The 18,188-nt window shown below is 44.1% G+C and overlaps 1 protein-coding gene across 9 annotated transcripts in view; it reads left to right on the top strand.

Annotated features, from left to right (window-relative positions):
- WDR20 (WD repeat domain 20) overlaps positions 1-18,188 on the top strand; it is a 57,609-nt gene that overhangs the window by 22,270 nt on the left and 17,151 nt on the right. The window contains exon 2 of one of the 9 annotated variants that reach the window (XM_060095620.1): positions 10,794-10,819. The exons of 7 other annotated variants lie outside the window; for them this stretch is intronic. In XM_060095620.1, the coding sequence (XP_059951603.1) occupies positions 10,794-10,811 (18 nt within the window). In that variant the 3' untranslated portion in view covers positions 10,812-10,819. Of the gene's footprint in view, positions 1-10,793; positions 10,820-11,603; positions 11,622-18,188 lie in introns of those variants that run through there. One more of the 9 variants, XM_060095614.1, reaches the window with a different exon arrangement.

Below are 18,188 nucleotides of genomic sequence, written 5' to 3'. Positions count from 1 at the left end.
CCAGGGATTGAACCTGGGCCACGGCAGTGAAAGCACCAAGTCCTAAGCAGTGGACCACCAGGGAATTCCCAAGTTGTAGTTATCTTTATCTTACCAATGTTGACTTAAAAATAATGATTGAAGTATAGTCTGTTGGTGAGCATTGTTTTGAGATAAATTTTGTAGGATTTTCAATTGGTAAATTAAGATTAGTTGGACATACATACACTACCAAATGTAAAATAGCTAGCTAGTGGGAAGCAGCCGCATAGCACAGGGAGATCAGCTCGGTGCTTTGTGTCCACCTAGAGGGTGGGATGGAGATGCAAGAGGGAGGAGATATGGGAATATATGTATATGTATAGCTGATTCACTTTGTTATGCAGCAGAAACTAACACACGATTGTAAAGCAATTATACTCCAATAAAGATGTTAAAAAAAAGATTAGTAATAATAGGTATAATGATAGCTAATTAATATTATGTACTACACTAAAGGAACATGTTTAGTAAATGATATAAAACTAAAGAAATAAGAGATTTTACCCTCTCATTTGAGTGAATTGTGTTTGAGGTCTCTTAGCTTCCTTGATTAATGCATGGCTGTGCCACGTTAATAAATAGGGTTTACTGGGGCTTGATTCTCATGTCTAGTAGGCTCCCTTTATGGGCGATCGATCATCTCGCAGACTGAAGGCTCTGAAGGTCCTGGCTGTAAGTGATGGAGGATGCTTTGGGATCACCTGCATAGACTCAATGGTGGTCCTTCACTACCTATTTCTATGCCACCTTGCCTGGCCTTACCTATTGTTGCATCTCTGCTTGAAGTTGCCATTTTCACCATGTGGTTAACTTTTTCAAGGTTTGTAATGGCTCACTTTACTAAACTATCAAAAATCCAAGCTGAGCCTAGTAAGAAATTTAGCCTACCAATGGCCTCTTCAAAATCTTTCTGACAGTTCTCGTAATGAGGTACTTAACAGGCCAAGCTGACACCTTGTTGCCCCTGTACACTTGTGTTGTCTTTCTGTCTTGGTCTTTTCTCAAGTGCCATCCCACACCTTTTTGCTCCCACACCTTTTTGCTCAACTATACCATTGCCTAAATATTTGACTTGTCACATTTTCAAAAACAGAAGGGTTCCTCTTCTCTGTTCCCTTAAAGCAGAGGTTCTCTTAGAGGTGGTCCTCAACTAGCAGCATCATCATCTCCTCAGAACTTGTGGAAATGCAGATCTCTGCCCTCCCCCTTGACCAACTGAATCAGAAACTCTAGGGGTGGGGCCCAGCACTCTGTTTAACTAGCAGGTGATTCTGATGTGCTAGTTTTGTTTTTTTAAAAAATAATTAATTGGGCTTCCCTGGTGGCGCAGTGGTTAAGAATCTGCCTGCCGATGCAGGGGACATGGGTTCGAGCCCCGGTCCAGGAGGATCCCACATGCCGCGGAGCAACTAAGCCTGTGTGCCACAACTACTGAGCCTGTGCTCTAGAGCCTGTGTGCCACAACAAGAGAAGCCACCGCAATGAGAAGCCCGCGGACCGCAACGAAGAGTGGCCCCCGCTCGCTGCAACTAGAGAAAGCTCATGTTTAGCAACGAAGACCCAATGTAGCCAAAAATAAAGAAAAGAAAAATAAATTTTTAAAAAATAATAATAATAATAATTAATTAATTTGGCTGCGTTGAGTCTTAGTTGCAGCATGCGGAAACTTTGTTGTGGCGCGCGGCTTCTCTCTAGTTGAGGTGCGCAGGCTCAGTAGTTGTGGTGTGTGGGCTTAGTTGCCCCAGGGCATGTGGGATCTTAGTTCCCCGACCTGGGATTGAACCTGCGTCCCCTGCATTGGAAGGTAGATTCTTAACCACTGGACCACCAGGGAAGTCCCTGATGCACTAAAGTTTGAGAACCACTGCCTTATGGGATCTAATTCAGGGCTCTCCTCATAGCTTTAACACTCAGTTAAAGATTATTGGCCATTTAATTTGTGGATTATATTAATAGCCATTGATTAATTTGTTTATCACTCCGGTTATCATTTATTGAACACCTACTCGGTGCTGGGCACTAAACTAGGTGCTTTCATATACATTGTCTCATCCTCACAAACACTTTGCAAAATAGGGAGTGGCGTTTCCCACTTTATATATAGATGAGAAAGGGGAGGCTCTGAGGAATGAAGTAACTTGCCAAGGCGGCTGGCTACACAGCTGGTAAGTGGCAGCGTGAGATTTCAGTGGGTCTGTCAGACTCCTAAGCCTGTGCCCTTTCTGGCACATCACACTGCCTTTCATGTTCCTAGAGAGTACATGTGAGTTTGTGGCTGTCATGTGGTCATATAACAAATGGTTGTAATGCACATGATTCTGGACTTCTCCCCTCACATTCTTTTTTTTATATATATAAATTTATTTATTTTATTTATTTATTTTTGGCTGCATTGGGTCTTCGTTGCTATGTGGGCTCTCTCTAGTTGTGGTGAGCAGGGGCTACTCTTCGTTGCGGTGCGCAGGCTCCTCATTGCAGTGGCTTCTCTTGTCGCGGAGCACGGGCTCTAGGTGCGCAGGCTTCAGTAGTTGTGACACAGGTTCTAGATCGCAGGCTCAATAGTTGCGGCGCGTGGGCTTAGTTGCTCCGCAGCATGTGGGATCCTCCCGGACCGGGGCCCGAACCCGTGTCCCCTGCATTGGCAGGCGGACTCCCAACCACTGCGCCACCAGGGAAGCCCTCCCCTCACATTCTTAACCCGATCTACTAAGCAACAACCTTCTAGCTTTTTTTATCTTTAATAGAAACACAGACTGTTATATTTCCTTTTCTTAATATTCATTTACTTAACAGTATATTAGAGAATTGGGAGGTAAAAGAGACTTTGAGATCATAGTCCAGCCTCTGTATTTTCACACATCTAGTCATTACATTATATGTGCTACTCAGTATTTTTGTCTCAGAAATCAACTTGTATTTTCATTGAGGTATAAATTGGTATACAACACAACTCTGGCCTGTGCACTTGTATTATTTTTGCAACTTAAAAAAATATGTTACATTGAGTTTAGAAAAATTTTAATTGGTTGGGAAAAGTAATTTTGCTGGCTTTGCTTTAGTCCAGCTGTGTTACGAAAGTGAAGTGAACACGTGTTAGCAGATTGAGCACCGCTTTGACCCAGGGGACAGCTGCCGTCTCTGGTGAGGGGAGAGGCCTTGTTATTTAGGCTCTGTTTGCTCCTCTCAGCTCTTGGACCTTCGCTCCCTCACTTCCAAACCCCCACCCCTCCAAACACATTTTTGGACAGGCAATTAAGTAGAAAAGTACATTTATTTTAAAAATTCCTACAAGGAATTAAGTGCTTATTTCCAAGCTTACTCACTGTACTTCTTGGTTTGAATGCATTTATCAAATGTGAATTGATATTATTTACTTAATAATGATAATAGCTAATACTTAGGTAGCTTTTTGAGTGAGCACTATTCCAGTCGCTTTACATATTTTAACTCCCTAATCCTCAAACATTGTATATAGTAGGAACTATTGTATTATCCCCATTTCCCCATTTTGTGGAAACAGTAGTGTGGAAAGCTAAATAACTTGTCCAAGCTCACAGCGCTAGGAATGGCCGAACCCAAATCAAACCCAGGCGTCCTAGCTCCACAGTCTGTCCTCCTAATCGCTCCTCAAAGTGTAATGTAGGTTTTCAGCCAGAGCTTTCTCTGTAACATGTCACTTTACATTTTTGAAATGGTACCCTATTCAGTGTTTTTGTTTTCCTGCGTTAGGGCCTGTGTGGAGGATGGGATTGATGTGTGAGCTTCCATAGAGAAATAATTTAGGCCCTTCAGAAATGTCAAATAGGGCTTCCCTGGTGGCGCAGTGGTTGGGAGTCCGCCTGCCGATGCAGGGGACACGGGTTCGTGCCCCGGTCCGGGAGGATCCCACGTGCCGCGGAGCAGCTGGGCCCGTGAGCCATGGCCGCTGAGCCTGCGTGTCCGGAGCCTGTGCTCCGCAACGGGAGAGGCCACGACAGTGAGAGGCCCGCGTACTGCAAAAAAAAAAAAAAAAAAGTCAAATAATTGAGGTGTTTGCTAGGGACACAGGCAGAAGACCTGTGATGAAAGCAGGTCGCCTTCTGGAATGGGACACACCAGGCTTGAGAACAGTCCCACAGTGCCTTTCTCAGCCTCGTCCTGCACCAGGACGGGCCCTGGCTGGCTCTCTGTGCTTTGCCATGCTCTCCCTCCTTTGAGGTCTTGAGTGTGCCGTGGTTTTTCGCCGCCCAACGAGCATGTATGTGCTTGAGGTCTGAGAATTTTGTGAGAACGGCACAAGTACTCAGACTTGCTGTGGACAACAAGAAAATTTGGGGATGTCGTGTTACTGTGTGTCTCTTCTAATTTAAAGACAAATCTAGCGACAGTACTCTCCATGGAGGAGAGATGAGATCTTTCCATACCACCCTGAAGACTGCCTTTTAGTTTATGGCCACTTATAAACTTATAAATGCTGCTTATGGGACTGGCTGGTATTTGGAGCCTCAGCCTTTGTCATAACCATGGGTACCACCAAGCTGAGCTCCTGGCCTGCATTTTTTAGCTTTCAGTGTCTGTGCAGCCTAGCTTAAAGTTGCTGCCTATTTCTGCCATCCTTCTTGTATTTGCATACAAAATTTGGGTACATCCCTGCCGGCCAGAATTTTATTAGTGGGCATTTGGCTTGGCTGCAGAGGGAAGATTTTCTGGAAGACAGTCAGGGGCTTTGGAAAGAGCTGTGGGAGTGGGTATTGGCCTTAGTTGCTCAGGACAGCAGCTCCAGAGCTTTGACTTATCAAGAGGCGAGCAGCTCCCTTTCTCCCTCCTCCCTTCTCAGCCTGGAGAAGGCTCGCAGCAGTTGGAACTTGGTGCCAACTAAATGAGCATCGTTTGGTTTATGCTAAGCTTAATGAGTTTTGCGAAGTCTTGTGTATTTCTTCACTCTATGTTATAAATAATATAATTTCAGGTTCTGACAGCTAGTTGTTAGGTCTGATGTAGAAGCAAGAAGACCACAGGTGAAAGGAAAGGAGACGGAAATGAGAGCTTTGGGTTAGGCTACTCTAGTGCTTTTCCTGAGTTTACTGGGTATAGAGCTCCATGTTCAGCTGTGGTATGAATTGATTTTGTGATTTTAGACAATCTACTTCCTAGGTCTTAAGTTGTAACATCTTGAGAGCAAATGTGACTTTTTTAAAGCTCCTCTCCAGCTCTGTTTGTCTGTCTTCTGATTCCGTGAATGTGAGACTTAGGTTACCTATGCTCACATAAGACCACTGTCTATAGAGATATGTTACAGAATTATTCATGCTGGGAAATGAGTTGCTTCTTCAGTCCACTTCTTTGTGAATAGCTTCATATTTAACTTTTTAAGCTAGTAGTTGCAATTTTTAAATTATGTATATGTTTTATTATGTGAGTTGATGAATGATAAGTGATTAGAGTGAAGCAGGTGTGCGGTTGTCGCCAAGTGCTACCTTTTGGATTATGGTTGATTTCAGGCTTCAGTTTGAAACTGCTTATTCAGCTGGTTGCCCTGCTAACCTACATTTAAAATGCAGTACTGTCCCCATGGAGACTACAAATACAATACTGTCCCTCTTGAGCCTAATACTTTTATTTCAAGCCTCCAGATTTTAAATGTTAAAATATTGCCAAATACCAAGGGAGAAATTCTACTGTGTAACCCTTTTATCTATTTCTTCTGGATTGAGGATAATTTAGGGCCTAGAATCTCTAGAAAAACATGGGATTGATGATAAATTCACAGTTCAATTCTTGTGAGAAAGATGGGGTTTCAATTTTAGACCTACATTAGAGGCAAAATTGGGAAGTAAACTTGGAACAGATTGAATTTCCCAAAGAGGACTCTGGGAAAAGTTATCTGTGTTCGCCACTGTAGCAAATTAGGAGCACACAGTGAATGCTTCTCACACTGTAGTACTATTTGAAGAGTGACACAATAGAACCAGCCACGGCCTCCTTATCTGTCCCCTGAATGGTTGGCTTCTTTAAAGAATTTTCCTGTCCTGTCTCCTCTCATTGAGTGACATCACTGGTGCCACAGAAACATTAATAACAGACACCAACAGCCGTAATTGGTGTGAAACTTATGATTTGGTCAGTTCAAAATATATCATCACCTCTTGGTGATATATCATCCCTGCTCATACATTTACTTCGTGTAACCGTAGCCTTCCTTTTATGGTGAATTTTACTGTTTGTTCACAAGGCATGTATTTTCCTGTGACTCTCTGCTAGGCCATGACATGCTTTTAAACTACCAAAATAATTTTCAAATAGTTTCAGTTGGTTTTTTGGCTTGTGTTTTCTTCTTTTTCTATTTAAAAAATTACACAAGTAATATATAATTATTGAGGAAAAGTTAGAAATTAAGATAGGCAAAAAATTGTCATCTAAGTACTACCCCCCCTTTAATAACCACTTTTAATACTTTACTGAACATCTTTTCAGATTGTTCTCTTTGCAAACATATACATCTCAAACTGAATGATACTTTTTTAATTACGGAAAATTTACAACTTACACAGAAGTAGAGAGAATGTCTCCCAGCTTCGCCAGTTGTCTACACAAGGCTAGTCTCATTTCATCTATTATCTCACCCTTACTGCATTATTTTAAAGCAAACCCCAAACATCATCTGTTTTCTTCTGTACTTTTTCTACAGTACATAGACTGGAGAAATAAAACCATATTTTCACGTGTAAAAAATTTACACGTGATCAAAGTCTGTTCTTTGACAGATTCATAAATCTGTCAAACCTCAGTTTCTATTTCCCAAGAACAAGATTTTCTCTTACATAACCCCAGTACTGTACATTTATCAGAATCTAAATATAACTGATCTAATCTGCAGTTCACATTAAAATTTCACTAGTTACCCCCATGCTGTCCTTTAAGAGCCATTTTCCCCTGGTTTGGGAGCCAGTCCAGGTTCACAGACTACAGGTAGTTGCAGGCTCTTTAGTCTCATTCAGTGCTCGGTAGTTTATTCTTTGTTTTCACGACCTTGACGTCTTGAAGAGTTCAGACCAGTTATTTTGTAGAATCTCTCAGTTTAGATTTGTCTGATATTCTTGTGATTAAATTCATAATCTACAGTTGGGGGGGGCACCACAGAACCACTGTTGTGTCTTTCTTGAAGCAGCAGGTCAGGAGACACAGGATGCTGCTTTGTTCTGGTCACAGTGGTGATGTGAACATTGACTAAGGTTGTGTTTGCTAAATTAATCCATGGTCAAGTTCCACTTTTCTCTTTGTAATTGATATGTAATTTGTGAAGGGATACTTTGGGACTACATAAATACCCTTTTTCTCCTCAGACCCTTATCCACTAGTTTTAGCATCCATTGATGATTTTTGGCTGAATTGGTTTATTACTGTATTACTGTGATGGTTATAAAATGGTGATTTTTCAAACGCCATTATTTTTTCCTTCTACATTTATTAGGTGTTAGTCTACTGTAGGGAAAGCTTTTTTTCCTCCTTATTGATTGATTGATTGATTGATTGATTGATTGAGGTACGCGGGCCTCTCACTGTTGTGGCCTCTCCCGTTGCGGAGCACAGGCTCCGGACGTGCAGGCTCAGCAGCCATGGCTCACAGGCCTAGCCGCTCCTTAGCATGTGGGATCTTCCTAGACCGGGGCACGAACCCGTGTCCCCTGCATTGGCAGGCGGACTCTCAACCACTGTGCCACCAGGGAAGCCCCTTCTCCCCATTTATTGATATTAGTGTGAACTCAGATTCTTATTTTATTCCATGAAAGTTCTGTAGTATTGTTTTTATGTGTAAATTGTCCCATCATTGACCAATGATAGTTCCTCTGATTTGCCCCCTGAGTCTTTTTTTTTGGCCACACTGTGCGGCATGTGGGATCTTCCCCAACCAGGGATCAAACTCGCGCCCCCTGCAGTAGAAGCGCAGAGTCTTAACCACTGCACCACCAGGGAAGTCCAGCCCCTGAATCTTTTGGACACAACTTCAGTAGTCTTTGATAGTTTTCTTGCTCAGCGGTACAGAAAGATGTTCCAGATTCATCTTGTGCACTTCCTGCCCCATACCTGGTATCAAGTGTATAGGAGCCTTGGTGACTTTGACAAATAGCATTCGTGACAGTCTGGGCACTAGGATTTCCTGTTGCCATTTGGTCATTGCTTCTATACATTTAATACATCTTATGTGGAAAATCTGAATTCCTAATGACATTCACATAATTAATTTTTTGTTTTATTCTACAAGACATTGAGAATGACAATATACTGGGACTTCCCTGATGGTGCAGTGGTTAAGACTGTGCTCCCAGTGCAGCGGGCACGGGTTCGATCCCTGGGCTGAGATCCTGCATGCCGCATGGCACAGCCAAAAAAAAAGAGTAACAATGTACTGTTATTGCTAACAATATGACTACAGTATGAATACAATTTTAAGATTTCTTTATAATTCTTTTAATTTTTTGAATCCTATTTTTTTATTGTTGCATTTTTCACTTAATATACCATATAACATCCTTCTTTGCTGGTAAGTAAATGTCTTCATTTTAAATGGCTGCATGATATATTTACCCATTTCATTTTTCAAACACATAAGATGTTAATAATGCTTTGTTAGAAACAAACCTGAGTTGACTGTCTTTGTATGTGTGTTTGATCATTAAAAGTATTTATTTATTTATTTATTTATTTTGTGGTACACGGGCCTCTCACTGCTGTGGCCTCTCCCGTTGCGGAGCACAGGCTCCAGACGTGCAGGCTCAGCGGCCATGGCTCACGGGCCCAGCCGCTCCATGGCATGTGGGATCCTCCCGGACTGGGGCACGAACCCGCGTCCCCTGCATCAGCAGGCAGACTCAACCAGTGTGCCACCAGGGAAGCCCAAAATTAATTTTTAATTTAAGGATAGCATCCAAACAAATGTGTATAAATGTAAAGTTCTATTAGTTTTTCGCAAAGCAGAACCAACCCCAGATTAAGAAACAGCATTCCTAGCCACCTGGAGCCTCCCTGTGGCCCCTTCCCACACTCCTGAAGGGGTGGCCACTGCCCTCACTTCAGCATCACATGAGTTTTCCTTATTTTTGAACTTTATATAAATAGAATTATTTAGTATATGCTATGCTTCTTTTATAGCTGGCTTCTTTCACTCAAGATTATTTTTTGAGGTTTGTCCATGTTTTTTCTCAGTGCATGTCTTCCATGGGTAGTATTCCATGTATAGCCTGCTATTCACCTAGCCTTCTGTGGATGGGCATTTGTGTTGGGCCAGCTCTGGGCTATTACAGATAGATTACACACTTGGAAAATGTTTTCTAAGGACAGATTCCTAGCAGTTGAATTTGTGTTTAAAGGAAAGGAGGCTTTTCCTCCGTGCTGCCAAATTGCTCTGCATGAAGGCTGGCCAGTTTACACTCCCGTCACAGTTAGGTGAGGCCTGCCCCTCCACATTCGTGTATGTGCTGATCTTACTGGTCCACGTTTTGAAACTGGCTGCTATTGCATTACTAGTACTGTACCAGTGCATGGTACACTTCAGGTACCCAAAAAGGCGTTTTTAATCTGGTAGGGGAAAGAGCATCAGAAACGTCCGAGTGGCTGTCATTGAGGTAGCCTATAAGACAGTTATGTCCCCCCAAAATTTGACTTAGTTGGGGAGATAAGACATGACAGAATGACAAACAGCAGAAGTGCCAAGTGAACGGTAGTTCCAGTGATACTATAAAACTTTAGATGAAGGGAAGAGCAAAGCTTTTCTCCACAGTATATTTAGAAATCGGGCAACTCTCTGTAACTGTCATTGAATTGAGTCTGCTTTCTTCACCTGAGGCCTGGCTGGATCAGAGAATAACTATTTGAATTACAGAGGCCAAATCCAGTGTTTTGGCCGTTGATTTTAGTGGCTGATATCCTTTCATTGTAAGATAGGTTTAATGTGCTCTCTGGCTCTCTTGCTTCCTATTTGAAAACCCAGCAATGTACTGGCTCCAAAGTACTGTCATTTGGTGTAAAATTACTGGGACACATCAGTGCCATTTTTTGAAATTTCATATGGTACAGATTCAGTAGTTCATTGTTCCACCTGAAGTTGGGTGACTGAAAAGGTAGCAACTTGATGTGATTGAAAGCACAGTTCTAAGGTCTGTGCAACCTTGGGCAGATCACCACCCCTCCCTGGGCCTCAGGTTCAATGTAGGATAAGGAAATGAGTGTCAGAAGATTGCAGGGCCTCTACACAATTGGAGATATAGGGCATTTCTCGCTTCGAATGGGATCTCCTCTGCAGACCGCTGCTTGTGTTGCTCAACACCTTGATTGAGAAAATTGAAAAATCATCTGTGTGCCGTGCCAAACATAATAAGCTCATGGGCATATAAATGCCAGGAAGGCAGTGGGATAGCAGCTAAGCAGCATACAGGAACTGCTCACTGCCTTGGAGGGGTCTTTACTTTACCAGGTCACAGCACTTTCAGAAGGTCACAGCATTTCTCCCCACCCCCACCCCCACCCCTTTTTGGGGGAAACTTTAAAAATACCTATTTTCTAAGAATTTGAAATGAGTATCTTTTGCAGAAATGAAAGTCTCTTACCTTTGCTTCCACTGGAGATGTTGGTATTCCCTTGGGAATAGGCATGCCTATGTCTGCATATTTAACAGAAGGGTTTAATAAAAATAGCTCATTTGAATATGTCAGCATTTTAATGGGGTGAGATCTGGTGTTAGAATGTGTGCAAATTGACTTTATCTAATGTTTATTCATAGTTTTTCTTTAATGAAGAAATCAGTATTTCAGTAGCCTAAATGAAGCACCAGGACAACCATCTGTAGCGTTTCGCATTGTGATAAGAGCCTTAGCCTGAATGTGGAGTGCAACATAAGACAACGAAGAGACGGCGAAGATGTTGCAGTTTAGTAGCTCATCAAGTTCATTTTTGAAAACTCACTCCGGGGGAAGAAGAGCAGGGTTTGCATAGCTAACAGTGTTTACGTGACAGACTGCCTTGGGGAAAAACGGCAGGTGAGAACAACAGAAGTTTATTGGTTCAGCAGACACTTGACTGACAGTGCTGGGCCACGGGAGAAGAAGACACATAATCTCAGCCCTGCTTCCTCTGGGTGGCGGCTCCGACCCCGCCCAAAGCAGAGTTCCAACGAAGGAGCCTTCTCTGGCTCCTGTGAGAAGTATTTCTTTGGTGAACAGTATGCAATTCCACAGATCATTGCTGTGAAGATTTCACTGAACACATTTTATGCATTTTGTGACTATGCATCTCTTCCCATTTTGGAATGACCTAAAGGTGGCGCCCCTCGCATTTTACGTCTTGTTATTTGCCTGTATTCTGATGGTGGATGGCATTGTTCGTCCCTTCTCTCTCCTTCCATGGAGTTCCCTGCCCCACTTCTCATGGCCTCGCTGCTGCTGTCGTGCAGAGGAGAGGAGCCCTGGAATGTGAGCGCTGGGTGCTCATTCCGGGGTCAGGACTGGCAGAAGACTGCTGGCAGACGACCTGACAGTTGTTTTCAGTAAAGGGAGTGGGGCTGGTGTGCCAGTGCAAGTGTGGGCGTGTCTGACAATGAAGGAGGAACAGAGACCAAGGAAGGGAAGGTACTGTCTTGTTTTGGAAAATTATATTGGAAGGAAAACATGCTCTCAACTTGGCTTCTGCTGTTTTTCTCCAGGAAATTTAGGGCAGAAAGAAATATCCATGTTTTTCCTTAATTTAGATTTCTTTGAAAGTATTAACGAATGATGAGAATTTTCAAAGCCTCTCTGATAAGCAGCAAGTCCTTATGTATTCAAAAGGAGAAATATGAGTTTTCACTAACTTTTCTAAAGTGCCTTTTAAGTGTCAGGTATTCTGCTTGGGATTATCTCCATTTTAAGAAAACAGCCCTGCAAGGCAAATGCGTTGAGAAGGTGGGTCTGGAATCTGGGCCAAACTGAGCAAGGCTGGAATATTTGATTGCCTCTTCAGCAAGCATAGGAGCATGGAGTCACACAGTCATAGAATTTTAGACTACGTGCTACCTCTGATGTTACCTTGTCAACTTCCTGTCATAGCACCGCGGTGCAGGAGAAGGAGCATAGAAGGCCTAACCTCCACCACTGGCTGCTGCTTGACAGCTGACTCTGTTTCTCTGTGTATACAATGGGAGGGGCCATAGTTCTTGTATGCACAGGTTCGTCATGATGGTCAGAAGACTTGAGGCTTGAGGGTGCGCCCTCTTGAGGCTGCTCTGTAAACCGTCCAGTGACTTTCCGGGATTTGCTTAGGGAGGTGGTTTTCTTTCATAGATGGGCGCCCGAGAAGGCATTAGTTGTCAGTTAGGCTTTTGGTCAGCAGAAGGATTATATATTTGCTTTTATATATATGTCTGGCTCTGAGTTTCTTCTGGTTCCCGTCACTTTACTTTTCTTTCCCGTTTTCGGCATTGTTTCATTTCTGCGGCAGATACTTAACAACGTCTTCTGTGTGTCAGGCGCTTTCTTAGGCATTGGAGGTAGAGTGGCGAGTAAGACAGACATGCTTCTGGCCTTTCTGAAACGCTGGAACGGTACAGTTGAGTGACCTCTTTTTTTCCTACTGGGATGAGTTATCCCAAACCTGACTTCCTAATACCCCTGATATCTCTTTTTTTAATGTGTTAGACCCTAAATACCATTAATGCCAATTATGCAGATATTTTGAATGTAACTATTGAACTGAAGAAACTATGAGAAAGATGGGTTGTGGGGCTATTTCACAAGATTAGCCTGGTTTTGTGTCTACTTCAAGGGCAGGTGGCTTGGACTGTGGAATCAGCTTCTGTGCAGTGCCTTACAACTGACTGTTACCTGAGTGTTAAACTGCTCACCTGGGCAGTGAAGATGTTTGAAAATCACTGTTTGGTATTTTTGTCATTAGAGCCCCAGGTTATTTTCCACTGTGCTGAAGAAGGTTTAATAAATAGTAATAAATAGTACATTGATCTTTGTTCACAAAGCAAATATAACAGCTCGGAGTGGTCTGAGTCTCATTTCATTCACTCCTGTGACCGGGAGGCGTTTCCCCAGGATGACCAGCTAGGTGTGGTCCAGCCCCAGACTGTAGACAGATCCCTCGCAGGCTTTAGAAACCCCAAGCCTGACTAGGTTAAAAGTCTCCCCCAGGAAAAACTGTGGAACAGTCTTTATAATGTGGTTTATTTTGGATCCCAGGTCCTGAGATAGGACTCCAATTGTTCCTCGTCTTTCCGACTCGGTGATCTCCTGGGGCACTGGGAAGTAATCCCCTGTCCACTTTTGGCTCCTATTTTGGTTGTCTGAGATGTGGTCAAAAGGAACGGTAGTAGAAAGCACTACAGCAGTTCTCCTTTGATTTTCAAACGGCATAATGGAGACCTCTGATGCCGCTGGAGCTGCCCCTGCGATTTTGGGTTAATCCATTCAGGCAGTCAGTGACTGAGCAGCCTCCTGACTTTTTTGTTGCTTTTGAAAGGACTTTCACGATATATGGAGTACAGTTCCCATATTACCGCTAGTAGATGTGGCACATGGGGATAGGCACTCCGTGGAGGCCCAGTGAAAGCCTGCCTCCCGAGGTGACATCAGGAGGAAATGACACTGGCGCTGCGGTGAGCAGCATTTGTGTGATGGAGGGGGGAGGGGAAGGGGGTGCTGTAAGTGAACGGAGAAACGAAAAGAAAGGCAGGAAGGTGCAAAGAGCGCAGGCAGCTGTGCCCGCGTGCTGCCCTTGCCGGTGGTGTGTGTGAAGGGGCAGGGGATGGCGAGGCCTGCAGGAGGAAGGCCTGTGGATGCCAGCCAAGCAGTTTAGCCGAGGAGGTTCGGAGTGGGAGAGTGACCTGAGTCTTCATGAGGATTAATCTGGCAGGTGTGGGGGAAGAATGGGAGGTGGGTAGACAAGGGTGGAAGGAGCCTGGTGCTAAACCCGTAAGCTGCCCCTAGGCTAGCAGGGGGCCCGGAGGAGGACAGGCTGCTAGAAGGGCTCTGAGCTGGCATGGGGGGTGCCAGGCGGGGGACCCAACCGAGGCGACAGGCTTAAAGCTCGGGAGAGGGGCTTAGGAGGGAAGAGAGTGATTTCTGGTGTAGACAGGGTGAGCTTCTTGTCTGGGTGGGCATTTGGCAGCTTTTAGATAGGCCAGTAAAAGGAGTCTCTTCTGGCAAGTTCTGTGAGACGGGTTCTCTCTGAGGTGATTCTCTGAAGGGGAGAGAGAATGTGACATTTAGGGAAAATAAAGCCCACCTGCAGTACCTGCATGCCTCCCACATACCATCATGTGGCATACATTTTTCAGTAGAGGTCTTTCTGAGACTATTTTCCATATCACATCAAATGCTTCTGGGCACTCAAGAGTATCAAGTAGCAGCTTCCCATGACAAGGGCTCGGCCCGGGCCTACCCTGTGCCTTCTCTGAGCTCCTGGAATGGCTGTGAAAGGGCGCCCGTGGGAGCCCATTCCCTACTGGTTCAGTCCCTCCTCCATGTTCCTGTCGGCTCCCCAGCATTCCCTGGGACCGGCCAGGGACCTGGGGTGGAGGTGGGAGCTGCAACAGCTTGGTTTCTTTTGCAGACCTTTGTGATAAATGTTCGTTAGTTCCATGCTAAACCCACCCAGCTGACTTCATGTCTTGACGGTATTCGTCATGAAGAGAATTCCAGGGATTTTAAGGATCAAAAGTTCAAGGAAAAAAGAAACATGACATTTTAAAGCTTGTACTTATTGACTGAGGATTTGGGTTTAACCAGCTCTGTTTCTGCAGTAGGAATTTTTAAACCATCATTTAAATTTTTTCTGTTGAGAATGAGACACTGACGAATTAACTGTAATCGTAACTCCTGATGCAGAAACTAATGAGCATAATGATGAAATTTAATTGAAAAATTTGGAACAATCGCAGTTTCATTTGTGAAACAGATACTGAGCATTTACGACAAACTGGATACTCTGCTGGGGCTGAATAACCAGATGTTCTCACCAGTTCTTAAAATTCTTGTCAATTCTTAAAATTGGTAAGACTTTTAAATAAATTGGTTCTGCTATAAATTCACATTTAAGAATTTAGATAATTGGCAATAATTAGGATGCAAAGCACTAAAAAAACACCGAAATATCTGTAGCCTGTCTATGCAGGATTTACCAGAAAGCTGAAAAACAGAAGTAATTTTGTGAAATAATACAATAGTAACTGTTTAATAAAGAAGTTCTGCTTTTTAAGGAAGTTTTTTTGTAATTTTAGTTGTAATTCTAATTGATGATAACAGACATAAAACAATACTGTGATCACGTAAGTGATTAAATACTAAATTTTGTGGAACGAACTAAGTACTTGAGAACTGTGATCAAGGAGCCAGCTCAGGAAACGGTAGTTGGGAAAATGCTTGCTGGAGGTGACGGGACTTGAACTGATGGGTAATACTCCTGGGAACAGGGGCAGAGGAGACTATCCCAACCAAGGGGGCGACTTAATGAAGCCAGGAAGAGGGGAAGTCTGCCTGCACCAGACTCAGCACACCTGGTGGGGGGCGGGGACGGGTGGGACATGGCCCTCGACCCCTTAATTCCTTCCCCGGTTCCTCAGCCGTAAAACATGGGTGGTATTAGTGCTGACTCTGAGGGGCGGACTGTGAGGTTAAACGAGATGATAAGTGTGAACATCCTGGTGCATAGAAAGTGTTCAACGGACAGAAGTTGCTGTTGCTGTTAGGGGAGATGGATGGGGCCCAACCACGAAGCGCAGGACTGCTTGGGAGTTGTCGTATTCTGATGTGATGGAAATTAGGAAGCCACTGAGACATTTGCCCCCAGGTAGGATGTGACAGGGATAAATTAATAATGGTAGCTACCGTTTGAGTGCTGATGTGTGCTCTGTGCTTTATATCCATTACCTGCGGGCATTTCCACGACCCTGCAGTGGAGCTAGTGGACCTTGTTCTCTGTGGATCTGGGAGAGGTGACAAGCACCTTGCCCAAGGCCACCTAGCTACCAAGAGGGAAGGCGAGGTTTGAACCCAGGCCTGGCTGGTTCCAAAGTCTGGGCTCTTTCTCCTTCTACCAGACTGCCTTGACCTGGGAAGCCATCTGTCAGGGGCTGACGACCCCACGGGAAAGGAGTGGCTGGCTCAGGTCGTTGTTACTGCTACTGAAAGGGGGGTGGGTTCAGGATTCCCAGTGGCACACCCCCACCCCACCTCCTAGGAAAATAGGAGGAGGAGGAAGAAAGAAGACAGCGGCACAGCAACGGAAAAAGAGACAGAACTCGGTGATTGGCCGTAAGAGGGAAGAGGACGAGAGGAGCTGGAGGTGACGGTGCTGTTGGAAACGAAGGCAGGCACTGGTGGACCCACCTCTCCCTGCACCTGGGGTCGGGCTCCAAAAAGCCCAGGCACCGCTGGGGGAGTCCCCAGGCTTCTCGGAAGAATAACTTCCTGTGGGTACACCCCTCGTAGTCACTACAGGGCTCACAGTAGGTCTTGCTGGGTGTAAGTGGCATGTTGCTTGGCTAACGTTCTGCTCTTCTAGTGCCATCGGGGTCATTGGAGGTTTGCGGGGGAAGGAGTGACCTTAGGTAAGAGATATTTTTGTGTTCCTTGGGCCTCGGTCTACTTTTATGCCTTCTAGGACAGTGCTTCTCCCACCAGTACTGAAAGACCAATTCTTAAAATTTCCAGTCCATCTGGGCTGATACTTTTGTAAAATAAAAGAAGGATTACTAGAAAACCTGAAAAAGACATGCAGAATGCAAACTTGAATTTTTTATTATTGGATTCAACAGGTATAAAATCACTCTGTCACATTGCCGTAAAAGTTTCTAAATGCTTATTCTTAATTTGTGTGTGTGTGTGTGTGTGTGTGTGTACTTAATTTTGACTGCAGGCTAGCAGACTGTTCATGGTCTGGTACACCGTGAGAGCAATGATCTAGAGAGAAACTTTGTTAAGCAAAATTAGTAACGGGACGTTTTTGGAATAGATACATGATTCGAGAGTAAAAATTGTCTTTCAGTTGGCATTTAAAATACTTTAGACGTGTGTTCCTGTGTGATCCAGTGACATCTGTGACAAATGACGTCTTTTCAGTAACGTTCCATATTAGGGGGCAGGAATGTGAAAGAAATATACCAAGAACTGAGGCTAACATTGTTATTGTAAGGGATCCATACGTTTAAAACTAGTAGCAAATACTTGGAAAAACTGGTGCTTTAAACTTTCTCTGTGGTTCTGAGAATCATTGCATTTCTTTTGCTCATTTAAGTTATATTTGTTCTCTCTGTTAATGTTTGGCTTGCCTTTGAATTGATTTTTATATTTTGGTGCATAATTTTATGTATATTGCTTCATGGGGTAGTTTCATTTTTTAGTATAAATTTATTTATTTATTTTTTGGCTGCGTTGGGTCTTCGTTGCTGCGCGCGGTCTTTCTCTAGTTGCGGCGAGCGGGGGCTGCTCTTGGTTGCAGTGCGCGGGCTTCTCATAGTGGTGGCTTCTCTTGTTGTGGAGCACGGGCTCTAGAGTGCAGGCTCAGTAGTTGTGGCGCACGGGCTTAGTGGCTCCGCCGCATGTGGGATCTTCCTGGACCAGGGTTCGAACCCATGTCCCCTGCATTGGCAGGTGGATTCTTAACCACTGCACCACCAAGGAAGTCCACGGGGTAGTTGCTTAAGCAAACTAAAAAAAAAAAAAATTCTCGAGTTAACATATGCCGATATAGAGATCATATAATAATTTAGTTGTTCATATTTCAAATTTGATTTTTGACTCTATCTTATATTTTGAGCATTTTTACTTTCAGTGCTGTTTCCTTGCACTGAGATCATTTGCTGTGTTGTTCCCTTAGCCTAGACTTCTCTTTCCCTGCCCTTAGGGCCCAGCCCAGGAGCTGCTTCCCTCCAGGCAAACTGTCAGCAGTGAAGGGGCCCCTGTCTCTGGCATCCGACTTCTGCTGAGCACCCGCTTCCTTGCCCACTGTCCCTTTTCTCCTTGCTCCAAAGTCAGGACTTCCTTTTGTTTTGCATCATACTATATATTACACTTTTCAAGGCTCTTTCGTGTATATGTTCTCTTATTTCATCCTCCAGACAGTACCATGAGGTTGGTAGAACGGATTCTCTTCCCCATTTTAACTGAGGTGAGGCAGGGAGAGTGTCCACATGGCATGAATCTTCATTCCTTTGC

The sequence above is a fragment of the Mesoplodon densirostris genome, chromosome 4 (assembly GCF_025265405.1).
Source record: "Mesoplodon densirostris isolate mMesDen1 chromosome 4, mMesDen1 primary haplotype, whole genome shotgun sequence".
In the NCBI taxonomy this organism is placed as follows: domain Eukaryota; kingdom Metazoa; phylum Chordata; class Mammalia; order Artiodactyla; family Ziphiidae; genus Mesoplodon; species Mesoplodon densirostris.
The sequence above is the reverse complement of the archived record's forward strand: the minus strand, read 5'-3'. Positions and strand labels throughout refer to the sequence as shown.